General features: G+C 39.9%; 1 protein-coding gene across 1 annotated transcript; it reads left to right on the top strand.

Annotated features, from left to right (window-relative positions):
• Nucleotides 1-1845: 1845 nt before the first annotated feature.
• LOC110671754 (putative glucan endo-1,3-beta-glucosidase GVI) lies at nucleotides 1846-2970 on the top strand. Its single transcript, XM_021834317.2, has 2 exons — nucleotides 1846-1903; nucleotides 2024-2970. The coding sequence occupies exons 1-2, from the start codon at nucleotides 1846-1848 to the stop codon at nucleotides 2968-2970; spliced, it is 1005 nt and encodes a 334-aa protein (XP_021690009.2).
• Nucleotides 2971-11442: the final 8472 nt, after the last annotated feature.

Below are 11442 nucleotides of genomic sequence, written 5' to 3'. Positions count from 1 at the left end.
AAATATATTCCTTGACTTGCCTGTTATCAATGGATTTATGCCATCTACATATTATAGAGGTAATTCTCATTTTTTAAATAGTTTCTTCCTACTACTACAACTTTTTCTAGCAGCAGCAGTGCCTGTGGAAGCAAAAAGATTTTCTACTGAACTAAATGATGATGGAGAAAAAAAATAGGATAAATCCCCTGAAAAAACATGTCGGATACAAGGTTGTATATGATTTTTTTTTTAATTTTAATTATGAGGTTCAATTGTACTAATCTTTCATTCTCAAATTTATAGCGCAAGCTTGATGTTTCAGAGTCTCAAGTAGATTGCAATGCTGCAGAAGATCAAGTAGTTCTTTGCCGTGCTAAGTTTGAGGAATTTATTCGTCGGCTTAGGCATAAGTTTGGTTTGACTTATAATTTTCATTTCATTCTAATTGTATATTCAAACGAAGGAGAACATGATGTATTTCCAATAAATTTTGCATTGGCAATGTTTGAAAAGCTAAATATAAATTTTAAATTGTTTTCTTCTTGTTACTTTGTATAGTCTTTTCATGATTAAGGTAAATATCTAAGGTCTTAAAATTACAAAGGACTGGAAGATTACTGCCCTCTTCAGCTTTTAAACAGGATCATTTGTCTTTCTTGATATTATTCTCCACATAACATGATTTGTGGAGAGTTGGATTCAATGAGGGAATACATACAACATAATTTCAGAAAGTCACAAAAGCAGTCACATGATGCATGTATGATTATTTTCCATTAACTTCCTTAGGCTGGTTTGATGGTGACTTTCGTGTAAGGATAAGCTTACTCCGTTTATGATATGGAGGACACGGGTTTGAGTAATGGAAATAACCTCTTTATAAAGTAGAGATAAGGCTGCATACATCAACTCTCTTCAGAGTCCATAAGTGTGGGAGTTTCGTGCACCAGATCACCCCTTCCTTAGGCTGATTTAAAGTGCACACAAAGTGCCACTTTCTGGAGCTCAGGAGCTTTTTCTATTAGACTTTCTGGTAGATGATAAGACCTCAACGGCTCAACCTAACACCTCAACCCGAGACCTCATAATTATGAAGACGACTTCGATGCTACTATTTGTTATTTTTTTTGAAATATTTTATTTTTTATAATTTTTAAAGTTAATTTCATTAATACATAACATATTCGGAAATTACTTTAAAAAAGTAGTTTTAACGGTAAAGAGAGGAAATGAGAATAAAAGGATACTGAAAAGTGAGCTACAAAGTCTGCCCAATGGTTTACACAGACCATATTTTCTTTATATATATATATATATATATATATATATATGTGATCGTATTTAGGAAAAATAATTCGTCATTGTATTATTTTTTCTTATCTGACGGTAGATTGTTCGTGGAGTGGACTTTTATGGAATCATTTTAAATTTCATATTTTTTTAATAATTGTGGGATTATTTTCATAACATAAAAATTTTATTAGAATTTAATATAAGTTTGGAAGGTTTAAAACAAGAAATTTAAGCAATAAGAGTGGTCGTAATGTGATGTGCTCCAATATAATAAACAAATCAATTGATTTCTATTTATGAAATTTAAGCAATAATTAAATTTTTTTTTAGGTTGATATATCTTTGATCCAGCTTTATTTTTGCTGTCGTTTGAGGTCTGCTATTATCTCATAATAAATTTACCTTGCTTGTAAAAAAACAATATGAACTTTTTAAAAAAATTTAATTATGTGATTATTAGACACTTTCCATATGTAACAAGTAGGCTATCCTGTCAAACCCATCTTCTTAGGATAAAATGAAGCCTCCATTGAGCAGCTTTTACACCATTTTCTGTACTTCTTGAAAAGGATGGATCGCCTCTTTCTTGTCTTCTGCATCAGTGCATGTTTCCTTTACAACCATGCAGGTGTTTGTCCATATAGAAGTCGATCATTTGCATGTGCAAATATTAATTTCAATTCTTATAGATGTGCATCTATGCCCATTTTTACTCATTTTTTTTTTAATTTTTATTTTTTGGATGCAGGAGCACAAGGTGTTGGGATTAACTATGGACTACTTGGTAACAACCTTCCACCACCAGATACAGTTATTAGACTACTGAATTCTAAAAACATCAAAACAGTTCGAATTTTTGAGCCCGACCCAAATGTTTTGAGGGCCCTAGGGAATTCTGGCATTGAAGTTGTTCTTGGCACGCTCAATGAGGATTTACAGCAACTTGCTGAAAATCCAGCCTTCGCAACTCAATGGGTTAATACCAATGTTATACCTTATGTCCCTGCAGTAAAAATTAGGTATATATCTGCAGGGAATGAAGTCATTCTAGGGCCTTTGGCGCAATTTGTAGCTGGTGCCATACAAAACTTGGATATTGCTCTCAAGGCAAGTAATGTCTCCGTTCCTGTTAGCACAGCTATCCAATTTGATGCAATAGGACAATCTTTCCCACCTTCAAGTGGCGCATTTAAGAATGATGCAGTCGGCGCAATAACACCCGTTGTGGCTTTCTTGGTGTCTAAACAATACCCAATTCTAGCAAATGTGTATCCTTATTTTGCATACGCAAGTGATACTGTAAACATTCGATTAGATTACGCATTAGGAACAGCTTCTGGTCCTGTTGTTACTGATGGGCCATTGCTATACAGTAATCTTTTTGATGCTATGGTTGATGCACTATATGCTGCCCTAGAGAAAGTTGGTGGACCAGCTTTGAGAATTGTTGTTTCAGAGACTGGATGGCCAAGTGCTGGAAATGGGGACGTAGCAGTTGTTCCTAATGCTCAAGTTTATGTTAACAATGTGTTGGCTCACGTCAAATCTGCAGTGGGTACTCCTAGGAGGCCTGGAATTCCTATAGAAACTCACATATTTGCTCTCTTCAATGAAAATCTCAAGCCAGCTGGTGTTGAACAGAATTTTGGATTGTATTATCCAAATATGACTGAGGTTTATGCTGTCACTTTTTAGGGAAAAAAAGAAAAACTAGAAATGGTTTCGAGAGAAACACATGTACAAGTATTGTAATAATTAAGGCCTCTACTTTTTAGAAATTCATCTACCAAAGAACTTCTAATAAGAATGATATTGTTTACAATCGAGCGTTTGCGTTAATTTTGCTATCTAATTTCTCCATATTAATTTGCTTCGATTTTGACTTAGCCGTCCAGTCTCTGAAATAACAATTCTCATACTTGGTCCGCCAACTTTCTATAGGGCAGCATATATATTGCATCAACTATAGCATCAAAAAGATTATTGGATGTCAATGCCCCATCAGTAATAACAGGACCAGAAGCCAGTCCTAATGCAAAATCTAATCGAATGTTGGCAGGATCACCTACGTATGCAAAATAAGGATACACATTCTCTAGTAAGGTTTTTTTTTTTTGGTAAAATTTTTATCAAGAGAATATTCAGGACAAATTTAGCATATATCATCCATCTAAATCCGGTCAGACCCAATTAAGAAAATAGAGCCAAAAAGTGACAAAACAAAGAAGTGGCACTTAGCAAAACCAAAACTGCCCAAAACATACAGCTAACATCAACTATCAATGTTAGAAATGAAATAGAAAAATCTGCAGCAAGAGCACTTCCCCCGGAGTCAAACCACCATCTAAAACAACAAATTGCCAAGTGTAGAATATCAAGGCATAGATCGGCAAACATAAAACAATAAATTATCAAGTGCAGTTTATCAAGGTGCAGATCAATAAACCCAGTCATGGACCCGAAAATAGAGCACAGGAAGACATGGAGAATTGTATCCAAGATAGCAAAGATACACCAACTAGATAATGAACCCGACCAAAGCAAAGAGGTGACAAATGTATCATAGCCTTGGATGCCAATGTGAATCCATTCAGTCATATCATCAAACACAATCAACTATTACAAAAACACAGATGCAGAGCAGCAAAGATAGTCCCTGATTAACCAGGATTCCAAAATCCTAAGCACAAAAGAAACAACAAGAATTAGAAAAATGTCACAAAATCTTCAAGCCTGTTAAGACTTTGTTTAGCTAAGGAATCAGCTATAGAATTTGCTTCTCTTAGAAGATGGCAGAAGATAATCTTTGGCAACCCAGATAAATTAGTGCTAACTTAATTTATAGTTTGAGAAAGACACCATGGGGCTGCCTCCAAGTTTTGAACTTAAGAAAGAGCTATCGGAGAGTCAGATTCAATAAGAATGCAAGTAACATTAATAAGGATGCTGGGGGAAGAAGAAAGAAGCTCTAATGCTTTACCAATTGCTTTTAATTCAGCAACCTTAGGGTCTTCTACACCAGCTGCACATGAGAATATGCATAGAAAATGTCCCAACTTGTCTCGCAAGACTCCCCCCTATGGCACATTTACCTGGTTTTCCCAGAGGAGAACCATTAACATTAAATTTCAAGCAAGATTTGGGAAGTGGTGACCATGATACTAGAGGCCTGAATTTAGGCGGGTTTGTCCAACGCCTAGTTGACTCTGAAGAGATAAGATCTGTGCCAAGGATGGATCTAATGTTAGTAATGGGTATTGTTTAGACGCCAAGAAAGGCACAACGGATTTTATTGCGACGACTGCAACGTTCGCAAATGCCCCACTTGAAGGTGGGTAAGAATGTCCTATTGCTTTAAAGCTGATAGCTGTGCTAACAGGAACAGAAAGATTATTTCCCTTTAGAACAACATCCAACTTTTGCATGGTGTCGTCTACAAATATAGCCAAAGGCCCTGGAATGACCTTATTCCCTGCAGACACATACCTAATTTTTACTAGAGGGACATAAGATACAACATTGGTATTATCCCATTGTGTTGCAAAGGCTGTATCTTCTGCAAATTGCTCCAAATCCTCATTATGCGCACCAAGAACAACTTCAACGTATGCCAGTGTTCCCTAAACCCTCAAAACATCAGGGTTGGGCTCGAAAATTCTAACTTTTTGGATGTTTCTAGATTTCAATGTTTCAATGACTATATCTGTTGGTGGAAGGTTGTCAGCAACCAGCCATAGTTAATCCCAACACATTGGGCTCCTGCATCCAAAAAAAAAAAAAAAAGAAGAAGAATTGTCAACATGGGTATAAATGTACGTCTATAAGAATTAAAATTAATATTTGCACATGCAAATGATCGACTTCTATATGGACAAAAACCTGAATGGTTGTAGAGGAAACATGCATTGATGCAAAAGACAAGAAAGAGGCGATCCATCCTTTTTCAGAAGTACAGAAAATAGTGTGGAAAACTGCCTGTTGGAGGCTTCATTTTATATTGAGAAGATGAATTCGAAAGGGAAGCCTGCTTGTTTTGTATGGAAAGTGTCCAATAGTCACATATTAAATTAAAAAAAAAATGATAATTGTTGATCGATCGACTTGTTTATTACATTCGAGAGCCACTCTTATAGCCTAAATTTCTTGTTTACACCTTTCAAACTTCAATTAAATTCTAATAAAATCTTATGTTATGAAAATAATCTCACGAAATATTATAAAATACAAAATTTAAAATGATTCAATAAAAGTTCACTCCATAAATAATCTACTATATATTAAAAAAATAATAATTATAATAACTAATTATTTTTCTCAAGCACAATTAAAGTTTAATTACTTGACTATTAACTCACCACTGCAGCATACTGTTTGAATTTTCTCTAATTGAACTTGCAACACTCCATGTCACGACCCAACCTATGGGCCGGACCGGCACTAGGACCTGGGCCAGCCTAAAGCCCCCGAGGCCCGTAGTAAGCCTTAACTATTCATTAACCCAACTCTAAGGCCCATTTGGGCCCAATATCAAGAAAACAAACGGACAGAGTCCGGCCATAAAATGGACTTTCCAACGGGGAGTTTTCGACTCACCCGACCTGTAAACACAATAAACAATCCATTGGGGAGCTCAGCTCACCCTCCACATACTCATCAACATAATAATAAATGGGAGCTCGGCTCCCTCATCCAATCCATCAAGCAGGACTTAAAATATTAAGTTTCTGAGTCCAACATGAATATAATATTACAGACCAATTTCAAATAATTTTTTGTAACTCATGTGGAAATTCTAGGAGTAATTAAAATTACACAATATTGATAAACAACCTGCGAGGTAAAAAGGCAGGTTAACCCAGAACAAAATATCCTCCTGTGGCCTGTAAAAATTTTTGAACAGGAGTGAGCGTTCGACTCAGAGAGTAAAATATCAATCTTAACTATAATCTCTATAACTATCTGAAACTAATGCAACCTGTAGAGTGAAATGCAACATACACAACATTTTCACATCATAACATCAAAAGGTAATTTGGAGCACTCACACACCTGTAGTATCAATCATAACATATGGGGTGATCCTATCTGACTCTCTTAAATCCAACTTTGGTGCGGTGAATTACTCAAGCTCGGACTTTCACTTAATAACCAAATCGAGGGTCGGAATTACTCAAGCGTGACTACCCCTCGAAGGATCGGGTCCCAGTGAATTACTCAAGCGTGATCGCCGTCCTATCCATAGTCCACACCACATCACGCACGCATAAGCGCGCTGCTTTGCTCCAAATTACCACAACAACATTCATGGCACATTATGATTATGAATGCAACATAATTCGTGCCTAGAGTTTAACTACATAAATATATGCATATAAGTGATGCATGGGCATGCTGAACATATAATAATATCGAAATTATAATTAAAATTAATATTTTACTCACAGACTTGACGACAAATTACTGTGGCGGCTGGGCGGAGGAAGAAGGCTGTCCCGGCTCACCTGACAATCATATTACACAGCCCCTCCTGGGCCCATCAAATCAATCATCCATCACAATATGCAAAATTTCAATTTAGTCCTTATTATTGATCATTTTTGCAAAAACTGCCCAAACAAGCTCTAAAAATTATAAAACTTTGCCCCGCGGTCCTTAGCAATATTACTAAGCTATTGCAAAAAGAATCGTAATTTTCTAAGCTACCACGAATATTTTATGGATTTTTAATCCTATTTAAGCACTAGAAAATTACGTAAAAACACGGTTCGGGTTTACCTTTGCGATTCGACTTGAGGCAGCGCTCGGGGCGTCGACAAAGGGGGCTAGCCAAACCCTCGGTCCAATTCGGGGACTTTTCCGTGCAGGTTTATCGGCGAAATTTGCGAACGGTCAAGTCGAATTTCCGAATCGAGGATACCTACACGAAGCCCATAACACGGGGTTAGTACATAAATTTTCAGAATTTTCTAAGCTCATTTAATGCTCGAAAATACAGCTGCGAAGTTAGTGGGACCCACAGAAAAAGCGGTGTCGGAAAAATTCGAAATTTATGTCGTTGCGAAGCTCGGCGAATGGAGCGTCTTTGGTGGCCTCGGTTTTCGTGGGATTCACGGTTTTGAAATCTAGCCCAAAAGTCGAAATGGGCTAAAATCTTCCCGAGCAAAAATCGGACAATCCGCTCGATGGATTTCGGCGTTCTTGGTGTCTATGGAAAGCTCTCGCAGTGTAGATGTTTTTTGACACAAGACCCGGTCAAATTGGTGGCGGATCGGCGGTTGGCCGTGGAAGTCGAGCGCGGCGCGTGCGGAAATCGCGCGCGTTTTTGGCCCGTTCTGGGCGTGGTGCCTGGGGCAGGGGGCGGCGGCCGTGAGGAGGACGAGGGAGGCGGTGGCGGCAGCGGGGAGGAGGAGAGAAAGAGAGAGAGAAGAGGAGGGGCGCGAGGAAAGAAAAAGGAAAGGAGAAGAGTGCGGTCCGATTCGGCCGTCCGATCCGATCGATTCGATCGGCGATTCGATCGAATACAAAATTTTGAATTTTACTGCGCCTCGGGACCAGCGAGGTCTAAAAATTCCGAAAAAATTCCGTAAAACTCAGAAAAATACGTAGACTCCAAATATATTTTTAGTTTTGCCACGTGGTCTTTAAATTAATTTTTAAAAATCATCAAAGTTTATATTTTCGGAAAATCGAACCCGATTTTTAAAATCCGAAAAATCTCAAAAAAATTCCTAAAATTTAAATAAAATTAAAATATCAAAAATACTCATAAATAATAAAATTTTGGGGTGTTACATTCTTCCCCCCTTACAGAAAATTCGTCCTCGAATTTTTTACACAAGGCAGAATAAAACACATGATTATGCATTGAATAAGTAAGGGTACTTGCTACGCATGTCCCGCTCTGACTCCCAGGTGCACTCTTCCACCGGTAGCTCCTCCACAAAACCTTAACCATAGGGATCTGTTTGGATCTCAATTTGTCTCACTTGGTAGTCCACTATGGCTCTGTTTGCTCCTCAAATGTCAAGTTCTCTTTTAGCTCTATCACATCATTGCGAGTACATGAGAAGGATCGGGAATGTATTTCTGAGCATGGAGATGTGAAACACGGGATGAGCGTGAGAAAGGTTGGGTGGTAGCTCCAGCCGTGAGCAAGCTGCTCCACTCTATCGGTAACCTCAAAGGTCAGATATAGAGGTGCCAACTTGCCCTTCTTTCCAAATCTCATGACTCCTTCATTGGAGAAACCTTGAGAATACATAGTCGCCTTGCAAACTCCACATCCCTCCGTCAGGGTGCGCATAACTCTTACATCTCTTGAAAAGTCCTCGATCGTTCACGATTAAAGGAACTACCTCTGCGATTATCGCACTAGGTCTACATCATGCACTTTCGCTTCCCCATTTCTGTCCAACACGGAGGAGACCTACACTTTCTTCCATATAATGCCTCATAGGGTGCCAACCCTATCTTTGGAGTGATAAGCTGTTGTTGTAGGCAAACTCCACGAGCTATTGCTCATCCCATCGACCTCCAAAATCCAAGACACTCATGCGAAGCATGTCTTGATGTTTGGATCGTCCTTTCAATTTGTCCGTGCATGCGAGGGTGGAAGGTGTCTTGAAGTTCAGCGTGTGCCAAGTGCCTCCTGCAACTTTTTCCAAAACCAGAAGTGAGCGGGGCCCTCTGAGATATTATGGGCGGAACTCCATGCAATCGACTATTTCTCGAATGTAGAGCGGGCATCTTGTGCCACGCAGTATGTAGTCTTCACGGTAAGAAGTGAGTGATTTGGTCAAGCGGTCTACAATTACCCATATCGAATCATATCCTCGCGTGGTACGAGGCAACCGATCCACAAAATCCATAGTAATCATTTCCCACTTCCATTGCGGGATAGGGAGCTCTTGCAGCTTCACGGCGGTCTCACAGTGTTCAAACTTCACCTTCGACAAGTCAAGCACTTGGACACAAAGTCTGCTATGTCTCTCTTCATGCCATTCCACGGTAGCTATCTTTCACATCATGGTACATCTTGGTGGAACACAGGTGAATCTTGTCTGATGTATAGTGTGCCTCTTGCATGATTTCATTCTGAGGTTGTCCACATCGGGCACACATATCCTAGAACCTTGCACTAGGCGCCATCATTGGCAAATCCAAACTCACCACCTTCACCTTCTTGTACTCTTTCTATGATCTTCATCAATTGTTGGTCTCTGTCTTTGGGAAACTCTAACCTGTCCCTCAAGTCCGGCCTCACCGAAAAGTGAGCCAACAATACCCCCTCATCGAAAGATCTAGGATTAGACCTAGATCCATCAACTCATGTACTTCTGAATCAATGGTCTTTTCTCTGTGAAATGTGCCAAGCGCGGGAAGATTTTCGCTCAAGGCATCTGCCACAACATTGGCCTTCCTGGTGGTGCTTGGATGGTGCAATCATAGTCTTTGAAGCTCCATCCATCTCCTCTGTCTCAAGTTTAAATCCCTCTGTTGGAAGATGTACTTTAAACTCTTGTGGTGGTGTATATCTCGCACACTTCACAATGCAGGTAGTGTCTCCAGTTTTAAGTGCAAAGACTACAGCCATTTCCAAATCATGGGTGGGGTAGTTACGCTCATGCCTCTTGTACGCCTTGAAGCATAAGCCACTACCTTTCCATTACGCATCAAAACACACCTAGGCCAACTCTGGGCGTCACGATTACCAGCGTATCCTTCACCACTCACGGTAGTGTCAACACGAGGCGGTGGTTAGACACTCCTTGAGCTTACGGAAACTCACCTCACGTCATCTGTCCAAATGAATGGAACATTCTTCTGGTCAACTTAGTTAAGGAGCGCCATCACGGAGAAATCTTGCACAAAGCGCCTATAGTAACCAGCTAAACCAGAAAACCGCACCTCGATGGTTGTTGTAGGCCTAAGCCAATCGATTCTGACTTCAATTTTCTTGGGATCCACTCGAATACCGTCACTAGAAACCACGTGTCCCAAGATTGAGTTGCTTTCTAGCCAACATTCACATTTTGAAAATTTGGCATATAGCTGGTGCTCCCTCAACGTTTGCAACACCATCCTCAAGTGCCACACGTGTTCTTCCTGGGTCAGAGAGTATACTAGAATGTCTTCTATGAATACGATGACAAAATGGTCAAAAATGGCTTGAACACCTGTTCATCAAGTCCATGAAGGTCGGTGCATTAGTGAGTCCAAAAGACATCACCAAGAACTCATAATGACCATATCTTGTCACGAAAGACGTTTTGGACACGTCCTCATTCACGATTCTCAAGCGATGGTAGCGATCGCAGTCTATCTTGGAAAAGAATCTAGCTCCTTGAGCCGATCAAACAAATCATCGATCAGGAAGTGGATACTTGTTCTTCCACGGTGACCTTGTTCGGTTTGTCGTAGTCGATACACAACCTCAATGACCCATCCTTCTTTCTCACAAATAAAGCAGAGCACCCGGTGAAGTGCTCGGACGTATGAAACCCTTGTCCAAGAGCTCCTGTAGTTGCTCCTTGACTCTTTCAATTCTGTGGTGCCATCCTGTAAGGTGGCATTGATATGGGGTTTGTACGGCACAACATCAATGCAAAACTCTATTTCCCTTCTGGTGGCAACCACGAAGCTCCTCGAGGAAGACATCCATGAATTCTCGACAACAGAACGTTTTCCATGCCGACACCTTCTACGGATGTATCTCTCACCAATGCCAAATACCCTTGGCATCCACGCCTCAACATTTTTCGGCACTAATTGCGACACCAAATTATATGGAGCCACGCTCTGTCACCATCAAAGCTAAACTCTTCCACACGGTATGTGGAAGTATACCTTTGTTCTGCGGTCTAAGGTGGCAAAATGAGTTGCCAACGATCCATCCCGAGGATTACATGAAATCCATTCTTGGTAGAGGAACCAAGTCTGTGGGAGGATCCTTCCATCCACTACCACCGGGCTGCCGGAAATACCATGTCTACATCTATGTTGTCACTAAGTGGGGTAGCTACCGACAAAGGGCATTCTAAGGTTGTAGGGTTTCTACCCAACCTCATGGCAAACACAGGGAGACAAATGAGTGCGTAGCACCGGATCTATTAAAACACGAGCCTCATAAGAATAGACTGGAAGAATACCGCCACAACCGCATTTGAA

The sequence above is a fragment of the Hevea brasiliensis genome, unplaced genomic scaffold, assembly GCF_030052815.1.
Source record: "Hevea brasiliensis isolate MT/VB/25A 57/8 unplaced genomic scaffold, ASM3005281v1 Scaf517, whole genome shotgun sequence".
Classification (NCBI taxonomy): domain Eukaryota; kingdom Viridiplantae; phylum Streptophyta; class Magnoliopsida; order Malpighiales; family Euphorbiaceae; genus Hevea; species Hevea brasiliensis.
The sequence above is the reverse complement of the archived record's forward strand: the minus strand, read 5'-3'. Positions and strand labels throughout refer to the sequence as shown.